Source organism: Petaurus breviceps, unplaced genomic scaffold (assembly GCF_028583685.1).
Source record: "Petaurus breviceps papuanus isolate PSGF00001 unplaced genomic scaffold, PetGlider_PUasm1.0 175, whole genome shotgun sequence".
In the NCBI taxonomy this organism is placed as follows: Eukaryota; Metazoa; Chordata; class Mammalia; order Diprotodontia; family Petauridae; genus Petaurus; species Petaurus breviceps.
In genome coordinates this window covers 25,192,216-25,215,361 of record NW_027185764.1, presented here as the reverse complement: position 1 = coordinate 25,215,361, position 23,146 = coordinate 25,192,216, and the positions used below count along the sequence as shown (strand labels likewise).

General features: G+C 37.2%; 2 protein-coding genes across 4 annotated transcripts in view; one reads left to right on the top strand and one right to left on the bottom strand.

Annotated features, from left to right (window-relative positions):
• UQCRC2 (ubiquinol-cytochrome c reductase core protein 2) overlaps positions 1–18,001 on the top strand; it is a 28,440-nt gene extending 10,439 nt beyond the window's left edge. Inside the window, exons 8-14 of the mRNA XM_069084940.1 lie at positions 688–745; positions 997–1,092; positions 3,657–3,856; positions 8,246–8,326; positions 13,304–13,380; positions 16,182–16,335; positions 17,725–18,001. Of these exons, the coding sequence (XP_068941041.1) occupies positions 688–745; positions 997–1,092; positions 3,657–3,856; positions 8,246–8,326; positions 13,304–13,380; positions 16,182–16,335; positions 17,725–17,814 (756 nt within the window). The 3' untranslated portion in view covers positions 17,815–18,001. The remainder of the gene's footprint in view (positions 1–687; positions 746–996; positions 1,093–3,656; positions 3,857–8,245; positions 8,327–13,303; positions 13,381–16,181; positions 16,336–17,724) is intronic.
• Positions 17,892–23,146, bottom strand: part of PDZD9 (PDZ domain containing 9) — a 38,702-nt gene continuing 33,447 nt past the window's right edge. For all 3 annotated transcript variants that reach the window (XM_069084944.1, XM_069084942.1, XM_069084943.1), the window contains exons 3-4: positions 22,339–22,534; positions 17,892–20,273 (exon numbers count right to left, since the gene is read on the bottom strand). In XM_069084944.1, the coding sequence (XP_068941045.1) occupies positions 19,871–20,273; positions 22,339–22,534 (599 nt within the window). In that variant the 3' untranslated portion in view covers positions 17,892–19,870. The remainder of the gene's footprint in view (positions 20,274–22,338; positions 22,535–23,146) is intronic.

Below are 23,146 nucleotides of genomic sequence, written 5' to 3'. Positions count from 1 at the left end.
GTAATATTTCCAGTGACCCAATTCTTTCAAATGTAATGTGATAAAATAAAACTTCAGTACAACTTAAAATGTACCTAATGGGTTTGTAAAATGAGAGGTTTGGGCTAGATGATCTAAAAGGTTCCTTCTAACTCTAAAAATCAGTTCTGCTATAACTCAACATATGTGTTCCTATGCATGGCAAAAGATGGGGGTTGAGTTTATGGATACCGACCAGTACATTCCCTCCTGCTTCACCAAAAGACATACTATAAATACAGCACTTAGACACATTTGATATATGGTGAGTTTGCACATATAACGGTTCACAAATAGGAAAGAATAGGAAAACACAATTTTGCAGAGAATATTTGCAAAGTGCTTAGCACAGTACTGTCCTGGCATGTATTGGGCACTGTATAAATGCTTATTCCCTTTATTTGTCTTTTGTAGGATAACACATCATTACCTTAGGTGTGTAGTAGCTGGTAGATTTTTGAAGTGTACACATTTTGTGTATTCCTTTGGGGCTTGGTTCACCTGGGTGCAGTTTACTATGTTGACTGTTTTTCTCATAGACAAAATCAAGCATAAGCAAACTCAAAATTTGCATATTCAAGACAAGTGTTAAAGCAGAACTATAACTATTTTTTGGTTTAGCTGTTTCTATTAATGTCAAAATAACCTAAAGTGTTTTTACTTTTTTAGCTTCATTACTATATACAGAACAATTTTACAAGTGCAAGAATGGCTCTGGTTGGACTTGGTAAGTTTTGATTTAGCTATCTTTGATGTCTATCAATTAATATAAACCATAGCCTGAATACAGTGTGGGATCTGATTTGAATAATGGGTTACAGTTAAATGGGAGACCTTTAGTCAGTGGCTTTAAATACTGTGATTACCTTTTGTTCAATTTCTAATGATGGTTTTTAAGTCAGAATCTGATACTTAACTTTATAAGCAGCCTGTTTGAATTTCCATTTCATAAGCTCCAGTTTTGGCATGTATCTGCAGGTATAAGCCATGCTGTCCTGAAGCAAGTTGCTGAGCAGTTTCTGAACATGAGGGGTGGACTTGGCATGTCTGGTTCAAAGGCTCACTACCGTGGAGGTATTTTTGGTTAGGCGTGGTTTTATCATAGGACATAAAATTTATCTCTTCTAATTCATGTGCAGGCAGTGTAATATAATGGAAAACATGCTGAATTTAGAGTCAGTAGAACCTTATCTCTAATATTTGCTAGCTTTTTGAACATGGGGTAAGTCACCTCTCTGAGCTCTTGTGTTAGGTGTTACCATTGTCATGGGGAATATGAAGGGAATGACCTACTTTACTTGCACCAGCTATATGACATTGGATAAATTCGTTCAGCTCTCTGGATCTCAGTTTCCTTGTAAAATGAACAGTTTGGACAAAATTATCCCATCCTCAATCACTAAACATTTATTAAGTGCTTGCTATTGTTCCAGGCACTGTGCTAAGTGCTGGGGAAACAGAAAGAGGTAAAAGACAGTATCTGCCCTCAGTGAGTTTACAGTCTAATGGGGGAGACAACATGCAAAAAAAGTATGTACAAAGCAAGCAATATACAGGATAAATAGTGAAAAACCACTACAATGAGGAGAGGTTGGGGAAGGTAAGATTTTAGTTGGGACTTAAAGGAAGCTAGTAGTAGTCAGTGGTCAGTGGAAGAGGGAGAGCATTCCCGGTATGCAGGGCAGGCAGCGAAAATGACCAAAACTGAAAAATGGAGATCAGTGTCACCGGATCAAAGTGTCCCAGTCAAGGGAATAAGGTGAAAGAGTGGAAGGTAGGAGAGGGCAAGGTTACTAAGGGCTTTGAATGCTAAACAGAAGATTTGTTATTTTCTCCTGGAGGCAATAGGGAGCCACTGGAGCTTACTGGGGGTGATGGGGAGGTATGGAGGAGTGACATGATCAGATCTACAGTTTAGGAAAATCACTTGAGTGGTTGAATAGAGGATGGATTAGAGTGGGGAGATACTTGAAGCAGACCCACCAGTAGTAGGCTATTGCAGTAGTCCAAATGTGAGGTGATGAGAGCCTGCACTAGAGTGGTGGCAGTCAGAGAAGAGAAGGGGTTGTATTTGAAAGAAGTTGCAAAAGTGAAATTGACAGGCATTGGCAATAGCATGGATTGGGGTGGGAAGTAGGGCAGAACAGGGTGATGAATCCAGGATAACTCCTAGGTTGCAAGCCTGAAGGACTAAGAAGACAGTATTGCCCTCCAAAGGGGAATGAACTTTTAGGGGAATCAATAATAAATTCTGGGGGGCAGCTATGTGGTGCATTGACTAGAACACCAGCCCTGGAGTCAGGAGGACATGAGTTCAAATTCAGCTCCAGACAATTAACACCAAAAAACCTAGCCATGTGTGTGATCTTGGGCATGTCACTTAACCCCAATCCTTCTAACTACCTTCCCCCCTCCAAAAAAATTTTTTTAATTCTGTTTTGGATATATTGACTTTTAAGATGTCTATTGGACAGCCAGTTTAAGGTGTCTAAAAGACATTTGGAGATGCAAGATTACAAGCCCAGAAGTCTGAAGGTTCATGCAGGAGAGGTAGACTTGAGAATCATCTACATAGAAATGGCCAATTCAGTGAGAGCTGGTGAGATCACCAAGTAGTATAAAAGAGAAGAAAAGAGGCCCCAGGACAGATGATTCAACAAAGGAGACCCCAGAAGTAACAGTCAGATAGGTAGGATAAGAACTGTGACAGAGTGGTGTCCCAAAAACCTAGAGAAAAAATATCCACAAGGAATGACGAGCAGTGTCAGAGGCTATATACGGTCAAGAAGATTGAGGATTGGGAAAAAGCCATTGGATTTGACATTAAGAGATCATTAGTGACTTTGCAAAGAGCAGTTTTGATGGAATGATAAGGTCAGGAGCCACACTGCCAGAGGTTAAGAAGAGAGAGGGGAGAGGAAGTGGAGATGCTTGTCAGAGATGGCCTCTTCAGAGAATTTAGCTACAGAAAACATATAAGATGATAGTTATCAAGGATGGAAGGATCAAGTGGGCTTTTTTTTTTTTTTCAGAATAGAGGAGACATGGGCATGTTTGTAGGCAATAGGAAATGAACCAGTAGGCAGAGAGAGACTGAAAATGAGTGAGAGTGGGGACAACAGAAGGGGCAGTCTCTTGGAGGAGATAGAATGGTATCATAGATTTAGATTAGTAGAGGGGTTAGCCTTGCCAAGGTCACTTCATGTGATATAGGGGTGAAGGAAGAGAATGGCATAAGGCACCTAAGTGATAGGAGATGAAAAAGAGTCTGGTAATTCCACTTAGTACCTTTTTTTTTTTTTTTATTTTAAATTGCCAACTTAGCCTTTTAAATAAGATCTATAATATCTTCAGGTCGATATTTGGCAGTAATGAGTGGATTAGCTAGTTTAGAAAGGAAGAATTTGCCCCTGTGTTGTCTCTTCAGTAGTCCTAGTTGAGGTATAATCGAACAGTCAATACTGCAGGGGGATGTAGGTAAGGGACAAAAGGACCAATTAATTATCTTAGTTATCACTTCATTTTTGTATGTACTATTACTTTTATGGAGGTCAAGTTGATTTGAGGGCAAAACTTGGATTTAATGAGAAGTTTAAAACAAAAAACCTGATTAACCTTTTGTTTTCCTCCCACCCCAGGAGAAATTCGAGAGCAGAATGGTGACAGTCTCGTCCATGCTGCCATCGTAGCCGAGGGGGCCACTTCTGGAAGTGCAGAGGCAAATGCATTTAGTGTCCTTCAGCATGTTCTTGGTGCAGGGCCTCATGTTAAGAGGGGCAGCAACACCAGCAGCCAGCTGCATCAGGCTATAGCCAAGGCAACAAACCAGCCATTTGATGTTAGTATAAACATTTGTTACTTTTATTTTCAAAGATTCAGTATTAGAATATTGTTGTGAGGGAAGGCTTGAAAAATTATTAAGATTTAAGACATCTTAGGGAAACTTTTTTAAAATTGAAGAAATAATCATTGCTTACTTTGATATATCCCTCTCCTTTCCCATTTCTCTGATGTAAAATCTATTCCAGGTGCTCCAATACAAAAGAAAAAAAGAATATTTAAAACTGTGTGTACCCCAAAACTGTGTGCAACAGAGATCCTTACCCAAATAATACTCAGAGGGTTCTCAAGGTAGGAAGCAGAAAAGAATGGTTTATTATGATCTCAAGAAAGGGCCACCCTCCTGACAAATGGTCAGGGAGGAGAAGCAATTTACAAAAGGAAATGTCGAAGTTATAGAGCCCAAGAAGTTATAAAGCCCTAGTGTGGAATTCTCCCCACCCTCCTGCTGACCCTTTTCTTCCATTAGCTAGAAGTCAGGTGCACAATCTAAGCAGGCAATATGCCTCAAGTACCAGAACAAGGAAACAGTAGACTACCCAATGTACATTTGAGAAACAACTTCTGTCCTTATTTGGCATATCTTATGCTGAGGTGTCACTTGAGGAGAGGGGTGATTCCCTACCACTCTGAGTTTTGAGTCCTTGTAAATCATGTGATAACTGGTGAAGGGGAACTTGGGCCTGTTTCCCACAAAAAGCCCTCTAGATTTTAGAATATGGTTTGAGAAGTTTTCACTTCTTTCACTCAGAACTGTCAGAAATTCACACTGTATGCTAAACATTTATTTCTTAGATTTTTCCTCCCCCTTGAGCTATTTTTTTTTGATGGGGTAAGGTAGGGCAATTGGGGTTAAGTGACTTACCCCAAGGTCACACAACTAATTTTTTTGTGTTTTGCTAATTTTTCCGTATCTGGGGCTGGATTTGTCAGGTCCTCCTAACTCCAGGACCAGTGCCCTATTCACTGCGCCACCTAGCCTCCCCTGAGCTATTTTTTTTTTAACCTTAAAGGTTTAGGACCCTTGTAGATTCCAGCTAGCCCTCTGTCTAACATAGGTTTCTTTCTATCTTCATTTCCACTTCTAACTCTCACTACTTCTCATCTAGTAGCTACTGTAGCTCCCTGGTTCTGGGGTGAAATGAGAGTGGCAACATAATTAATACTAATTAAAAGTAATTAAAGGTTCATTATTTTTACTTCTTTAACAGTTCCATTTTTTGACAAGGATCAAAGTACTAAAATGACCTACATCCAAGAAGTCAAACTACATCTTTGTCCTAAAAAGAAAAAAGAGCACAATTCCCTTTGTCATCATAAAGAACCATTGTTCCTTCAAAGCATAATCATTCAGTCCTTTCCTGAGAGCTCTTTTTAGGCCCACTCCGTATAATATAAAGTATAAATAACAGTAAAAGAACATTATTATTCTTGTTGCTTTAGCACATCTTTGATTAGTTGATACTCCGATAGCACTCAATTACAACTGTTTTACTTTGCTCTTTCTATTTCTTAATCCTGTAGGACCAGTAAGTAAAACTATTCTTTTTAATATATTTCATTGAGGGTTTTCTTTCTTTTGCACCGTAGTCTTCCTACTATTTCCTTCATCTTTACTATGCCTTTTGACTCTAGTGAGTGTTAATAATAATAACTTTTTCTTAGGTCAAAATGAATGTTTCTTATTAAACATCAGTTTGATAGTTCTGGTTCAGTATTTGACCAATTCGTTATGTAGATGTTGAGACAAATGTTGCATTGAGCTGTCTGAAGGTTGTGTGTGCATGTTTGTGTAAGTTTTATATGAGGAACTGCTTAAGGATTTGTGATAAAGAAGTTTAACTTAGGGAAACTTTAACCACTGCATGTTTGGAATAATGCAGTAAGACCCTGTTTATCTGAGTATTGGATTTCTGACCACTTCAAACATTTAGAGCACTTTCACAAAAGCTTCCACAAATTTTATGCATTCTAATTTCTTAGGGGCTTCAGGCCATCATCTAACAATTTTGCATAAAAATTGTACATGAGAATCTGAGAAAGTAGCAACTATCAACTGAGGGATAAGAGAAAATAAGTTAAGAGATTTCTTTTATCATTATTATTATTAAAAGAAAAGCATTCTGGAGCCACTTTCCATAGACCCTTAAAATCTCAGCAAAATATCTAGTATATTCCTGTATAGTATGTGTATTATATTAATTTATATTTACAATGATGATAATCATCAAGAAAAGAGTAAAACATTTTATACAAGAAACCCAAAAAAGTCCTCCAGTGTCTTAGTTCTTACAACACTAGAATAGCTTTAAGTATGAATGAATGCAAATTATAAGTCTGTTGCATGAGGCCCCGCCTAGTTAAGTTCACTGAGGTAACTAGATTGGCTAAAGGATGATGATTTAGGAGGGTTACAACAATTTGAAAACATCTACCAGGAATAGTAGAGGGATTGCAATTGGTGAGTCATTGTAAAAAGTGCAAATATCCTTATAAGTACTGAAGTAATAAGCCTAAGAAAACTGGAAAATATAATACTTAAAGTATTACATTTCCATCAAAAAGTTATAACATAGGTAAACCTAAAAGAGGAATGAGGACACCTCACCAAGGAAAAACAAGGAACGAATAGCTTTCACGGATGTAGATGGAGAGAGTTTTTGACCAAATGAGAGGTAAAGCATTAAATTTAAAAAATTGTGCACAAATAAAATTATTGTAGTTAGAACTAGAGGAGGAAGATGGAATTTGGAAAAAAAATTGCAACAGATTTCTCTGATAAAGGTCATATGTCTGAGTTGCACAGGGTAGTCTCAAAAGTCTTGATGCAGTTTTCATGTATTACAGCTTTTGGAACCTTCCTTGTATAGTGAAGACCACTCAGTATAGTGAATGTGAGAGTGTGTGTGTATGTATGTGTATATGTAGTGTATACATAGTGTGTGTGTGTGTAAATAAGAACAGATTTTCCAATGGTTAAATGGTCCAAAGATATGCATGGACTGAACAGAACTTAAAGGACAAATGGTAATCATACTTTGTAAATGCTTCAAATGACTAATAAGAGAAATCCAATTAAAATGACTCTGGAGTTTTACTTTGCACCCATTAGACTGGGAAAGATGACAGAAAATAAAATAACAGTTGTTGGGAGGTTGTAGGACCACAGTTGGTGAAACTGGTGTCAATTATTGGTTGCTCTGTTGCTGAAACTGAAGTGGTTCAATAATTCTTGAAAACAATATGAAACAATACTACAAAATCATTAAATTCTTAATGCCCTGTGACGTACCACTCCATTACCAGGTTTATATCCTGAAAAGATCAATGAAGAAAGGACCCACACATACAAAAATATTTATAGCATCACTTTTTGTTGTAGCAAAAAACTGGAAACAAAGTGGTTGCCTGTCAACTGGGGCATGGCCGAACAATTTATGGTATGTGAATTAATGGAATATTTCTGTATCATAAGAGATAATGAGAGGAAAAAATTCAGAGAAACTTGGGAGGCCTTATATGGACTGTTGGAGAATGAAGTGAGCAGAATCAGAACAGTTTGTATGAACACTACAACAATGTGAAAGACTTAATCAGTGTAATGACCAATCACTACTACAAAAGGCTAATGTCAAATTATGCTTCCCACCTCTTTTCAGAAATTTAGTGCAGAATGAGTCAGCCAGTGTGTGGATTTGCCTTTCATGATTATATTTGTTACAGACAAGGACTTTTATTTTTTTATTAGGGAAGAAGAAAGGAGAGGGTTAGTAATACTAAAACAGAGGAGGAAAAGATGGCTAATGAATGAGTCACTTAAAAAAAAAAAGCCGACAGTAGTTTAGAAGGGAACACAGAGTCTCAATGTTAGGACCACAAAGTGAGGTTAAAAATATCTTTTAAAAAAGAGGATTTTGGGGGGCGGCCAGGTAGCACAGTGAGTAAGAGCACCGGTTCCAGTGTTGAGAAGACCTGGAGATCGAATCCCGGGCTCAGACACTTAGCACCCACCCAGAAACACCTGGCCGTGTAACCTTGAGCAAGTTACTTAACCCCAATTGCTTAGGGGCAGCCAGGTGGCTCAGTGAGTAAGAGCACCGGCTCCAGTGTCGGGATGACCTGGATCAAATCTGGGCTCAGATACTCAGCACCACACCCAGAAATAACTGGCTGTGTAACCTTGAGCAAGTTACTTAACCCCAATTGCTTTAAAAAAAAAAAAAAGAGGATTTTGGAAAAGTGTATTATCTCACTATGTAGGATTATGAAATACTTTGCTTGGAAAGGAACACACTAGGCTTTGGCCATCCTTAGAAAGAATATTTTTCCCCCATATCCTGTTTTGACTTTTTACTATGTTTAGTAAAGCTTGAATTGTTTTTTTCAGGTTTCAGCCTTTAATGCAAATTACTCTGATTCTGGACTCTTTGGAATTTATACTGTATCTCAAGCTGCAATTGCTGAGGATGTAAGTTTACCACCTCCCTCCCCCCCCAAATAATTTTTTTTAATATCAAATGTTTGAATATTGCAATTAATCACATGTTTAAAGTTTATATATTTATTAATATAATAATAATAGCTAGCATTTATATAGCACCTTAAGGTTTGCGAAGCACTTTATGTGCATTCCTTTGATGCTCACTCTGTAGGGTAGATGCTATTGTTATCATTTTAATGAGGAGAAAACAGCTGAGAGAAGTTAAAAGACTTTCCCAAGAAGGTAATGGTTCTGAGGTGGGATTTTAACTGAGATCTTCCAGCATTCTATCCACTTCCCCACCTAACTGCCTAAATATAAGCTTTTTTTGAAAGACAAGAAAAGGGGAATGTTAATATCTCCCTTGGCCATTTTTGTCATCCATATAAGTAATTGGTAAAACTGTCAAAAGGCATAAACACCCTGTGGTATGTTATGAGACCTCCTTTATAGATCAATTTATAAGACAGAGAAAAAGATAATTTGATATAATAAATCTGCCAACTGTTATCTTTCAAAGCACATTGCTCCACCTTGCCAGTGGATATATGAGAATGTCAGATGCCTTGTTGAAATGATAATAAATTATATTTTTTTAATTCCTTTGATCTACCAGTCTAGTAACACCATAAAAGTGAACTCAGTAAAAACTGAGTTTTTTAATATTTATACAAAATTAGATTCAAGGTCTGAGAAGTTGGTATTCATTCTTTACAATGTCAGTACTGAATCTTTTATAAAACTGCTATTTAAACATTTCTAATGATGGAGCTCACAGTCCCACAAGATGGTCTATTTCATTTTTTGACAGCCCTGATTACTAGAAACCTCTTTATACTGAAATAAAATCCGCCTTGGTATAACTTTCACCACGTCTTTAATGCCATAAACATGGTAGAATGTGTCTAATCTGTCTTCCACATGACATCCTTGAAAGCAACTTACTGTATCCCTTCTGGGTTTTTTTCCTATAAATTGAATGTCTCTCGTTGCTTCAGCTATTCTTGTCATAGTTTCAAAACCCTTCACTTTACCTTTACTTTGCCCTTCCTCATCCCTTTACCTACATATATGTACTTTAGTTTATCAATGACTTACCTTAAAATCTGTTTTAAGAACTTAACACAGTACTAAAGATGTGATCCAATTAAGACAAATTTCATTGAAACTATATGTGACCCTTGCTGTGAACCATTTCCTAGTCCATTCTTTGTGTGTGTCCTGATAATTTAGAACAGATTATTAAATAGAGGGTTTGCAATAATTTGAAAAAGGAAGCAACGAGGGGTGGCTAGGTGGCGCAGTGAATAGAGCACTGGCCCTGGAGTCATGAGGACCTGAGTTCAAATCCAACCTCAAACACTTAGCACTTACTAGCTCTGTGACCTTGGGAAAGTCACTTAACTCCAATCGCCCTGACTTCCTCCCTCCAAAAAGAAAGGAAAATTTAAAAAAAAAAATTTTAAGTCTTCCTGACTCCAAGCTCAGTGCTCTATCCACTGTACCACCTAGCTACCCTAGAGTGGTAGGTACAGGATAACCAGTTGCATTGAGATTAAAAAGAAAATGGATAGAGGGGGGGCTGAGTCAAGATGGCAGAGTAGAAACAGGACTTCCGCAGGGCTCCAGCTCTCACCTCCAATTTATGTAAAAGATGACTCTGAACAAACTTTGGAGCTACAGAACCCACAAAATGACACAGAGAAGCTAACCTCCCACTGAGGACAGCCCAGCAAGGAGCAGCTAGCACAGCGCTCTGGGAGCCAACCCCAGATCCCAGCACTGCACAAGCCATAAATCTTAGCCCCAGGGCGGGCCTGATCAGTCACTGGCTGGAGGGACTTCAGTGGATCATCAGCACCTGTGGCGGTTTCCAGAATTATCAACCAGCAGATGCTAAGGACACAGTGAGAGGTCAGTGCAGTGTGGACTTTGGGATCCAATAGTTGGAAGTATTGTCGGCCTCTGCCCCGGGGGCAATAAGCACTGAGGAGCCCTGGCTGTGCAGCCACCACCGCATGGCAGCTTCAGTTCATGGTCTGGAGTTTGGCAGGGGACCAAGCAACTAGTCTGAGGGGTAATCGCTCCTGCTTTAACCTGCTTGGATCTGGATTTTGGTCTAGGATAGAGGTCTTGGTGTGTGTGACCAGCTTGCCAGAGCTTGTGGAGACTTCAGAGAGGGCACCCAACTAGTACCTTTGGCAGCTGAGAAAACCCCAGAGTTTGGAACGAAGCTCCCCTGTCTGGTAGCAGAGTCCCACTATAGCAAAAAGCCCAAAAGTCAAGTAATTGATTGGCAACTTGAACAAACGAGGGAAGCAAAGTAAACAGAGCAACCCAACTTTACACTCCTATTTTGGGGACAAAAAGGATCAAAGCATGGAACAGGAAAAAGACAGAGTCAGAACTCCTGCACCAAAAGCTTCCAAGAAAAATACGAGCTGGTTACAAGCCATAGAGGACCTTAAGAAGAATTTTGAAAAGCAAATAAGAGAAGTGGAAGAAAAATTGGGAAGAGAAATGAGAACAATGCAAGAAAATTATGACTGTGAAGAAAATAACAGCTTAAAAAATAGACTAACTCAAATGGCAAAAGAGGCTCAAAAAGGCAATGAGGAAAAGAATGCCTTAAAAAGCCAAATTTGCCAAATGGAAAAAGAATCTCAAAAGCTCACTGAAGAGAATCATTCCTTCAGAATTAGATTGGAGCAAATGGAAGCTAGTGACTTTATGAGAAATCAAGGTACTATTAAACAGATCCAAACAAATGAAAAAATAGAAGGCAATGTGAAATATCTCATGGGAAAAACCACTGACCTGGAAAATAGATCCAGGAGAGATAATTTAAAAATTACTGGACTACCTGAAAGCCATGATCAAAAAAAGAACATAGAAATCATCCTCCAAGAAATTGTCAAGGAAAAGTGCCCTGATGTTTTAAAACCAGAGGGCAAAATAGAGGTTGAAAGAATCCACCAATCACCTCCTGAAAAAAGATCCCAAAAAGAAAACTCATAGAATATTATAGTCAACTTCCGGAATTCACAGATCAAGGAGAAAATATTACAAGCAGCCAGCAAGAAACAATTTGAATATTGTGGAAACAAAATCAGGATAACTCAGGCTCTGTCAGCTTCTACACTGAGGGATCAAAGGGCTTGGAATATGATATTCTGGAGGTCAAAGGAGCTGGGATTAAAACCCAGAATCACCTACCCAGCAAAACTGAGTATCATGTTTCAGGGAAACATATGGTCAGTCAGTGGAATAAGATTTTCGAGCATTCTCGATGAAAAAAAGCAGAGTTGAATAGAAAATTTAAGATTCAGATACAAGAAGCAAGAGAAGCATGAAAGGTAAATCATAAGGAACTTATCAAAGTTGAACTGTTTACATCCCTACATGGAAAAACGATAATTGTAACTTATGAAACTTTTCTCAGTATGAGAATAGTTGAAGGGAATATAAACCTATATATTTTTGTATACATACATATATATATGTCTTTATAGGAGGGTATTTGGGCGTATGAATACATATGTGAATGTGTGTATATATGTGTGCAGATATACATAGATAGAGGGCACAGGACCAATTTAATAGGAAGGAATGATACTTAAAAGGTGAAATTAAGAGGTGAGAGAGGAATATAACGAGAGGAAATGGGGAGAGACAGAATGGAGAATACTATCTCCTATAGAAGAGGCAAGGGAAAATGGTTACAATGGAGGGGAAGAACAGGAAGGCAAAAGGGAATGGGTCAACCTTATTTTCATTGAATTTGGCTTAGGGAGGGAATGACATGCACACTAAATAGGGTATTTCACCCTAAAAGAGAGTAGGGGGAAGAGGATGGGGGGGGGGATGATGGAAGGGAGGGAAGTTTGAAGCACACACTTTTGAAAAAGGGACAAGATCAAAGTAGAAAATAGAACAAGTGGGGGGTGGGATAGGAGGGAGTCAGTCTTCCACAATACATCCACTATGGAAATGTTTTGCATAGCTACACATGTACAACCTATACTGAACTGCTTATCTTCCCAGTAAGGGTGGGTGACAAGGGAGAAAGGGAATGAATCTGGAACTCAAAGTTTTAAAATCAAATGTTCATATATATATATATACTATTATTAATATTAATTTACATGTAACTGGGAAATAAGATATACAGGCAATCCACTGTGCCCTACTGGAAAGTCAGAGGATGTATGGGGGAAGATACAGGAGAGAGCAGATGGGAGGAGGGGATATTTTGGGGTCGTGGGTAGGAGAAAAACAGGGAGAAAATTTGTAACTCAAAATCTTACAGAAATGAATGATGTAAACTAGAAGTTAATAAAGCATTTGATTTTTTAATTTAAAAAAAAGTGAATAGTGAGGAAATAGGCATGAGAAGAATCTATGAGTGATTTAGAAGAAGAAATATCCAAGGGAATATTGTGCTTATACTTCCTCCCTTAAACCCTGAAGAAAGCCTAAAGACCCCAACTCCATGCAACAGACAAAAGGTATCTAAAAACCTCTAGCCCAAAGAAAAAGACTTTAACCCCTCAAAAAAGTACCCTATTTTTTCAGCTCTAATTTTACAATCTCTTCATTTCTTTACCCAAATAATGGAAAGTTCATCTTCCTTACCTCTAGTTGGCTTTTTAATCAACACTTTTCATTCTGTGGTAGCCTCTTACCCTTTCCTCCATTGTGTTTCCTTAATGTTTTCTAAGACTCTTCCACAAAGGGAGGGAGGTCATTGTATTTACTGATAGGAAGACTATAGGATGGTCTAGTGGGAAGTTTGGTTTGGTTGTTTTTGGAAGATTTTGAGCTAGTACTTATAAGTGTAAATTTCCATAACATTATCCTCTAAACAGCTCCACAACCAAATGTGGCCAGTTATATTGTCATCTGGAAGTCCAGTATGACAAAAATGGAGAAAGTAGCACTCATTAAATTTACTTTTCTGTCTAGGTTATCAGGACTGCTTACAACCAGGTGAAAGCAGTTGCTCATGGTAACCTTCCTGAAGCAGATGTCACAGCAGCTAAGTACGCATAAAGAGTGTGTGTGTGTGTGTGTGTGTGTGTGTGTGTGTGTTTTTACTCTTTAGGTGAGGAAAAAGTTTTCTTCATAAATATTAGTTGATCAAAGTCTATTATATCTTGCCATTCTTATGGTTCTGGTTAGCACTGAACCATAATAGACCCCAGTGCATAGCACACCTTTTTAAAAAAATCTTTCTCTTTTTTCTGCATGTAAAATATTTTGTTGATCTTTAAAGAGGTTCAGAGTTGGTTTGGAATCCAGCTACACACCTTTTAATCTGACATTTCTCTCAGCATGTCAGATTGGCTTCAGCTAGCAATATCTCCATTAAATTAGAAAAAAAAAAACCTTTAATTTCACAGGGAAAAATCCAGTTTTGAAAATACAGACTGTTCTCTATTTAAATTTGCATTATGTAAATTTGACTTTACAGACTTCTTTAAGAAATACTCATTCCCCAAAACTGCCTATGTTAACTTTAATTTTACTGTTCTATACTATGTATTCTCTTTCCACTTTTGCCCTGGCTTAGCATTCCATGATCTTCCCTCATCCTAATCCACCCCACCCCCAAAAAAGTCCTCCAGCTGAAAGCAGAAAAACCCTCACCACCACTGGACCAGGAGCTTTCTTGAGATGTCCAGTTGGGAGAGGAGACCTTTGTCCAGCTCCACCCACCTGCCTTTGGGTGTTTTCCAACCTTAAATATCATATATTCGTCCCCAGCTCCCAAGTTTGCCTGTCCTCTCCTTCTTTGTTCAGCCCCCTTGTGTTTCACAAAATTGTGTTCCTCCTCCCGTTGTTGCTTCTCTGGCCCAGTCTCCCACATGTGCTTCCTCCCTCCCTCCATTTCCCACGTCTGTAGGCAAATTTGCATTATGTAAAAGTTGATTTATATAGAGGTCTGGAATAGTAAAGCAAGTAAATTATTCTTCTAATTAGACATATCCTCTTGGCTGCAAAATCCTCCAGATCAGCCATTTACTATATGGCCAGCAATTTCTGAGCTCTCGTCAGCCTTTTCTAAGAAGTTTTCTAACACCTTCCCCTCCAATTCCAATATCATTCTCATATTTCTAGGTTAACATACTTACTGTTTGAAAGTTCCTAGGAATCTAATTGAGATGCCACATTAACATTCCTAATTTATTAAGAAGTTAGGGATACTTAAGAGTGTGTGTGATCTTAGAATTCAAAGTTTTATGCAATGATAGATAGAATCAGTTAGTAAATATTTATTAGACATTGCAGCTACAAATGTGAAAAGACAGCCTTTGCCCAAGAAGCTTACAATCGAACCCTGGGGCCATTTAGTTCAACTCTTGCCTCCCAGTAGTGTTAATTACCTTTTAACCATTTAACACTTATGTTAATAACTCAACAGTAATTGGGTATATTGTATTAGAATCCAGGAAATCACCATATAACTTAATCGTTCATACCTCATTGGTTTCAGAACTGTTACACTGAACAAACAGTCCTTGAATTTGTACAACACATTTTATTAAATGTATACATAGACCCTAGAGCTGATTCATTATACCAATTGTACAGTCAATGAAACATGAGTAAACTGAAGCATTTTGACCTTTATTAAGAAAAATTTAGGTTTTAAATGCTGTGTGCTTTTTTTAAAATAATAATTTTATTGTTGTACAAGCCTTTATAAGTTATAGCAGAACACAAAAAACTCAGTTACCAGTTTTGAAAAATGGTCATTTTTTTTCTTAATTTGAAATGTATCTTGTCATATGTTTAGTCTTTCCATAGCAAGCAAAAAAAAAAAAAGTGTAATCATTGCAGAGAAAAAGAATAACATAACCTCTTAGTAAAAGATTACTATAGGTAAAAATCCCATCTTAACTAATTTGAGAGTCCCTTAGGATCCATTACATTTAAAACATGTTATGTTGTACATTCACTGGTTAAATATTAGGGAGTCCTGGCCTCAGACACATAACACAAAAAAACTAGCTGTGTGACATTGGTTGGGCAAGTCAACCCCAATTGCCCTCCAAAGCAAAACAAAACAAAAAAAAACCAACCCTTAAATAAATAAATATTAGGGGATTATCTGGCAATCCATTCTTTGGTATGTGAGTTGTAGGGCCCTGGGGGGAAAGGGGGACCTAAAAAAGTGTGTCCATACTTAAGGCCAGCTTTTTAAACTTATTTCGTATTGGCTTTATTATATTTACTAGTACACTCAACCACATTCTCTGCTCTGGCCCTCAGTCAGATATCAGCATACAGTTCCAGCAACAATGAAAAAAAGAATGCTGAATGTTGAAATGCTGAAAACCAAAGAAATATTGTTTATTTCATATTAGTGTACTGTGAATTGTAAACAGCCATTATAAAGGCTTTTTGATTTAGTAAAATTTGTTTAAAAACTAGTTCCCTCCCCCCAAAAAAACCACATTGGGGGCCTTCTTTTAGAAGAAAGAACCCCCCAAAATCTCACCCATACCTGAAATAGAGTCCTCTTTACAGCCTACTTGACAGTTTATCCAGCTTTTGGTTGGAAACTTTCACTGAAACAGCTGTTATTACTGGATTGTGTATGCGGTGATTTTAGAATGTAAAAGTAATAAATACTGGGTGAATTAAGAAAATAGACTAAAAACTATGGTCCTTTAAGATTTTGAAGGCATTGTGCAAACAACTAACTATAGGAGCACTTTACGACTTTTAGTTATTTAGATTATATTTCATATATATATATCATTTAGAAGAATTAGCCTTAACGTTTATATTTTGAAAATTTGTTGCTTAAATTCATAATGAATATTTTCTTGCCCAGAAACAAACTAAAAGCTGGATACCTGATGCTAATTGAGTCTTCCGAGGGATTTTTGGATGAAATTGGGTCCCAGGCCCTGACATCTGGTTCATATGTCACACCATCATCTGTTCTTCAAACAATTGACTCTGTGGCTGCTGCTGATGTTGTAACAGTAAGTAAAATACATCACTTCATAATGTTGCAGTGTAGTTATTTATACTTGAGCTTTCATGGTTTTATACAAAAGTATGATTTACTTTTTCACCTCTATAAAAAAGCAACAACTGTTTTTAAGGGTTCCTTTGGGTTGCAGATGTTTTATATTTTCAGCTGATATGGTTCAGATATTGGAGCAGTAGATTTCTTGTCATATAAGAGTTTGGATATCTCTTGATCTAATCCAGTCTGTTATATATTCAGACTATAAGAGGGTGTGTGTGTGTGTGTGTGTGTGTGTGTGTGTGTGTGTGTAACCTAGATGCCTTTAAATCCTGAGCACGTTAGCATGCTCATACTTTTGTGTGTGACTCAAAGTTAGGAATTACAAATGTACAAGAAAAAGCTTCTTTCATCTATTCTCTCCCACATGTATCTCTGCTCCTGACCTATTTGTCAAGAGAAAGTCACACCCCACAGGTGCTGTCACCACCTTTCTTCTTCAGAAACCAGCCTTGCTTTAGGAATGTCTGTATAGTACAAGAGTAGGCCTGTACCTACAGATGTATACTTACCCTAAAATACTAAATTACCTTGCTTCTAGAACTTCTCACATGGCATTTAAATATTTGTCCCTTTCAATGGGACTGAGTGAAATAAAAAGATAGTGTCTTAATTCATTGATGTCTAAGTGGAATAAATTTTAAATGAAGTATATACTACTACTTTAAAATTGTCCATGTCTAAGACTATATTTGTTCACACACACACACACCCATTATATATATCCCCATCCCCATGTGGAGGATTTCCTAGGTGGCACAAAGGATTGAGTGCTGGGCCTTAGATCAGGAAGATCTAATTTCAAATCTAGCCTCAGACACTTGCTATCTGTGCTTACTTTAAACCTGTGACACCCTGAGCAAGTCACCTTACCTCTTTGCCTCTCAATTTCCATAATGGTAAAATGGGAATAATAGCATCTACCTCCAAGGGTTGTTGTGAGGATAAAAGTGAAATATTTGTAAAGCACACTTCCTGGTACTAGTAGACACTATAAATATTAGCTGTTATAATGCTAGGTAGTATGATTGCTTCAAATCAAGTTCAAAATGTCAGCTGATTTTTTAAAATTTGGTAGGGGTGGGGGAACAAATTAAAGCAAAAACACCACCAGCTGTGATTTTTTTTTTTATTCTAATCTGAAGAACTAGTAACAGAAAATTATTGGCTGTAAGTCTTCAAGTTCCAAATCCTTAAAGCAGCAGGCACCTCTCTAAGATTAAGTTGCAGAGAAAGTGCATTGAAGCTATATACACTAATAAAATTATATTTCCACTCTTTAAAAAAATAAAATGTTTTAAGTAGTAATGTATTGTTTTAGTATCCCTGTGAACTTTTTCAGGCAGCAAAGAAATTTGTTTCTGGCAAGAAGTCAATGGCAGCAAGTGGAAATCTGGCCAATACCCCATTCCTTGATGAATTAGAAAAATGAAGCACCTATTATGGAAGAAGAAAAAAACTTTCTCAACACAAACTGATAAAATAATAGCCCTTGGTGAAAGATCAGAATTTATTAACACAATTAATGTTTTTATTTATGAATGGAAAAACAGCAAAACAGAAATGCAGACAAATTCCACTTGGTCTAATGTAAAGTCAATAAAACATTTTATTTAAAATGCTTTTGCTAATTTTTTTTCTGAACTCTTTCTTGTCTGTTAAGTTTATTGGAGGGGTGGGGAAGGATAGATATTTTTTGCTTGAGTTTTTTTAAGCACAAGAAATTTGCATAAAGATCACTCAGATTTCAAACTATCTGGCACTGTTTATAAAAACAGGAAAAGTAGATGAGTGGAACAGATTATCAGATAAGCAAAAAAAACAGGAGCAAATAAAAACAGCAGCTCCCTTGTTCAAGAACTAAATTACTATTTAAAGAACTCCCTTACTGATAAGGACTGTCAAGAAAATTAGGAAAGCATTAGATTTAGTCTTAACATTTTACACCCTCCCTTAATATAAAAGGTTACACCATAAAAAAAGTTAGAAGATAACATTGTATTAAAGTACCTTTTACAAATATGGGGTGGAAGAGAGGTAGGATATCCAAATTCAAACAAGGATAAAAGTAGGCAGACTTGACTACCTAAGATTTCAAAGCTTTTACATAAATAAATCAAGGGCAAAATATATATAGAAATTACACAAATATTACACACCAAGAACCATTCTCCAAAAAAAGCCCATGCATGTGAGGCTCTCCCCAGAAAGTGCAAACCATATATTATCATAAAATCACTAAGTAGAAGAAAAGTACCTGTTGAAGAACTCGTTTCTCCTCATACCATACAGACTGGCAAAAGTGGAAAGAGTGAAGATAAAACAGGTACAATCTGATACACTTGGGGGAGCTGTGAAGTAGCTCAGGCGTGACTCAATTTGGACATATGGAAGAAGTAACAAAACTCCAGTGATCGCAGAAACAAAGGTCTTTTGTGGTTCCAAAGAACTGGAAACAGCTGGTGATAGAGAATAGCTGAAAAACTATGGAATATAATTGTGCAGTAAAAATAACATGAGAAAATCAGAGAAACCAGAGCATGTAAAAAGCAGAAGCAAGAAAACTATAGTTGTTACTAAAATATCAATGAAACTTCTAAAAATGAGATAACGAAACACAATTTTCCTCATTCCACCACTATGACAAGGAGATGGACTACTTGGCTCAAAATATTGAACATGTTGTCAGGCATCACTTTTTTTTTTCTTAAAAGAACAAGGGATGAGGGAAATAACTGAATAAATAAAAAAATACATTTTTGAAAAAAGATTAGAAATTTGGTAGGGCTAACGATACAGTCAATTCAGTATTTCAGAATTGTTAGAATGATCAATGACAATTCGTTATTTTAGCAAAATTAAATAATTGGATTTCTCCCTCCATGGTAGGTACATTTAAGAAAGATTACATAAAGTAAATCAAAGTCCTATTTTCTAAACAATTTAGATTACAGCTCATTTTCAGCTTTCCGCTCTGTAGTAATCTATAAACCAACACTTAAATACAGAAGACCACACAATCTAAGAGAACCCTTTTAAAATACCTATTTCTAAGTAAAAGATCATCCTAGAATTTATCTGGTTTTGCGCAGGGTAATTACATTCTGTATGCACTGACCTAAGCCAAAGTCTATTCCTTTTACCTTAAGAGATGAAGATCAATGTCTTGACATCCTCATACTTCATTCTGCCACTAAAATCCCACAGCATCATATTCACATGCACTAATTCATTCTCTCCAGAAAGGGGTTTTATAAAGTACATACAGTGTTCTGAATTGTATTCTTTTGGGAATGGAAGTTACAGAGCTAGATCCATGAAGGCTCTTGGATTACAACTGGATTACTACCTGGATTTCTACACACTCAACTGGAAGGAATGCATCCCTTTGTAAAATAAATCTATATATAATGATGTGCTAAAATTAAACATTTAGCACTTCAATGGTATGGAAAATTAAACATCTGGTCCTGAATTAACTCAGGTTCCTATGCTGTAAAATGCTGGTCCTTTTCCTCTTGAGCATAGGCACAGTCTTCAAGCCAAAAAGCATCTGATGTAGAGGAGGAAGAAGAAAGGTCACTGTCTTGTTTGACCATTGTCCAACATGGGGAAGGTGCTCTGAAGTCTTTTGGAACATCCATCTTCTGCTCATCAGAATCCTTATGAATCATAACATCACATCCAATGTCTTCTCCTACAGTAAACATATGATTCTTTTTTTTATATCCATGCCATTCTGTGGAGATGGATGACAGTTTCCTTGCAGAATGACGCCGAAAAGATTGTGGAGACTTATAGTACTTAAATCGTTCATCTAACTCTACATCTTCGTCATCCTCACTACTAGAGAAAGATGTATCTTCCTCCTGCTCACATTTCCTTGATGTGCTGAAATGGGAAGAATAAGTAATGAAATGGATCTGAACATTTGCAACATTTTTAGAATTCTTAAGAATTGTTCTACAATCTGCATCAACCTCCCTTTAAAATTTAAGTAAACTTTAATCTTTTCCATTCCCAGATGTTACTTTAAAATACTTTGCACTCAGGGTGGCTAGGTGGTGCAATGAATAGAGCACTGGTCCTGGAGTCAGGAGGACCTGGGTTCAAATCTGGCATCAGACACTTAACACTTACTAGCAATGTGACCTTGGGCAAGTCACTTAACCCCAACTGCCCCTCCCCCAAAACAAAATACTTTGCACTATTCATAAAAACTATGTTAAAAATTAAATCCAAGCTTTTTCTATGAGTGATATTAAGAACTAAAGGTCAATGCTTTATTGTTCTTACATGCATCCAGTTCAGTTCCTAGAGGACTATGGAGTCCACAGCAGCTACTATATTTCTGGCCTCCTTTGACTTCTATCTAGAAACTGAGTAAAGGTGAAATGATATCATAAAGCAACTGTATTGGCTGGGCCTTCAAATGAAGTGGTAATAAGTACCTTCAAAATGGTAGAGTTCTATTTGCAGTAATGATAGGAAGTCATTGCTTCTTTTCATATCTACTATTTCATGGAATTAACATATTCAGCCATATTGCATTGTGGTCCTTTTGCCATTTCCCATCCAAGGGTCCTCTTGCTGCTCACTTAATTAGAACCTTTTTTTCCCCCTAAGGACCTCCAACAACTTTTCTGTAATTTGCCTTTATTGATTTTCCCTTCATTTTAAGGATAGTGTTATGCTATCTGCCACCTTTCCTCATGACATTTGTACCTCTCAACTCTCTCTCTCTCTCTCTCTCTCTCTCACCCACACACACACACACACACACATACACATGGCTGACTATTCACCCTTACCCACATGCTACCACCCAGATGGGTAAATATGTATTTGTGAAAAGTGAACTCGTGTGTTCTGTTTTCTGAACTATAATACAAATTACTGCCATACTGACATTTCATGAAGTTGCTATTATAATCATAACTTACTAGTCAGTTCTCAAGTCACTGCCACCTTGATTTGTTCATAAGGATTTAATTAGATTACTCTGCACGATAAATTTGCCAACTTTTAACCATAAGCAAATGGCACAAAATTATTCTTACTTATAGCTAAGTCTTGCTGTTGTGAGTTTAGATCAATAACCCAGCCTTACAGAAAACTCAAAAGACCTTAGAACCTACACATGTTCACAAGCTCATCCTATCCTCTCCAGTCCCAACACGTTCAGATGATTGTATTGGTTTAAATTAATGACCATTGGGGCAGCTAGGTGGTGCAGTGAATAGAGCACCGGCCCTGGAGTCAGGAGGACCCGAGTTCAAATCCAACATCATACACTGGACACTTACTAGCTGTGTGATTGTCACTTAACCCCAATTGCTTTGCCTTACCCCCTCCAAAAAAAAAATTAATGACCATAGATAATTTCTCATTCTTAATAAAATGTGTTCTTCTCCATACCCTTATAGACAAGCAGCAGCATAATGTAGGGAAAGTACACTGGCCTTGGAAATCAGGAGATCTAGGTTCATATCCCATCTCCAAAACCAGCAATGTGACTACAGGCTCTTAACTTTCCTGACCCTCAATTCCCTCTGTAAAAGGAAGGAGATAAACTAGTATCAAATAAGGTTGGTGTGAAGTGTTCCCAAAGCCTTAAAAAACGGTAAAGTGCTCAACTTAAAAGCAACAAATAGCTATAACTAGGGAAAATTAGGAACAAAGGTTTTTTTATTAGTGAAATCAGGGAAGTACTTAAATCTGTTGTGGGAAAAAGGCATTTTCCTAACACATAATCCTCCATACCAGAACAATAATTTTAGAAATGTGTCTCAAAACTTAGCAAATCCTAATTACCACCAATATCCTTTTAACCCATCTGATCCACTCTAGTTTTAAATACAAATTGCATTTTATCTACATAAATATTTTTCACCATATAATAAATTTATACCAAAATAGAAAAAGTTAAAAAAAAAAAAAAAACCAGTCACTTAACTGAGCTATTACTACTGCAGGTTTAGTCTCAGGGATTAAGTCATCTATGTTTTGCCACTCTGGTGGGATGTCAATAAAATCTCGGTAAACTCTGACTTGGAGTATTGCACCTATGGGTATATGGTGCAAAAGCTGTAAAAACTCTCGAAGTGTATATCCTAACACATTTGAATGGCCAACTGAAATCAGAACATCACCTGAAAAAAAAGTTGAAAAAAATCAGTAATTTCAGTTAGCAGTTTACAGCAGTCCAAATCAATCTGTAAGCCTACCATTCCTTCTAGCTTATTGTCCTATATCTTTGCTCCATTTCACAAACTCCTAGAAATATCTGTACTCTTCCTGCCTCCACTTCTCCTATCATTTCTCATGATACAGCTTGGCAATTTGGCTGCTGACCTTGTTATGCTTTCAAAGTTATTAATAATCTCTTTCAAATATATTTTTATTCTGAACTTAAACAAGTAAAATGGACATTTCCATATATACAGTAGTGCAGAAAAAGAGCATTGCATATGAAACCAAATCTCTTGTGTACAGCTTTTCTCTTTAAATTCAACGTGTAACTTTCAAGCTTTCTTGCTTATCTGTAATTCTTTCTGGTCTTCTATTCTGCACATTTTAAATTTTTCAATCACCTTCTCCCTCTCTAAGGGGGGGGGGGGTGCCTAGGTACTCTTTCCCCATCCCAATCTACCCCCACCTAGGGAAAAAGTAAAAACAGAACGTGCAGTAGAGCAAAACAAGTGCCCGCCTACGCTGGCCATCACCTCCCTCAGGACGTGGGGACCACATTTCATCACTGAGCC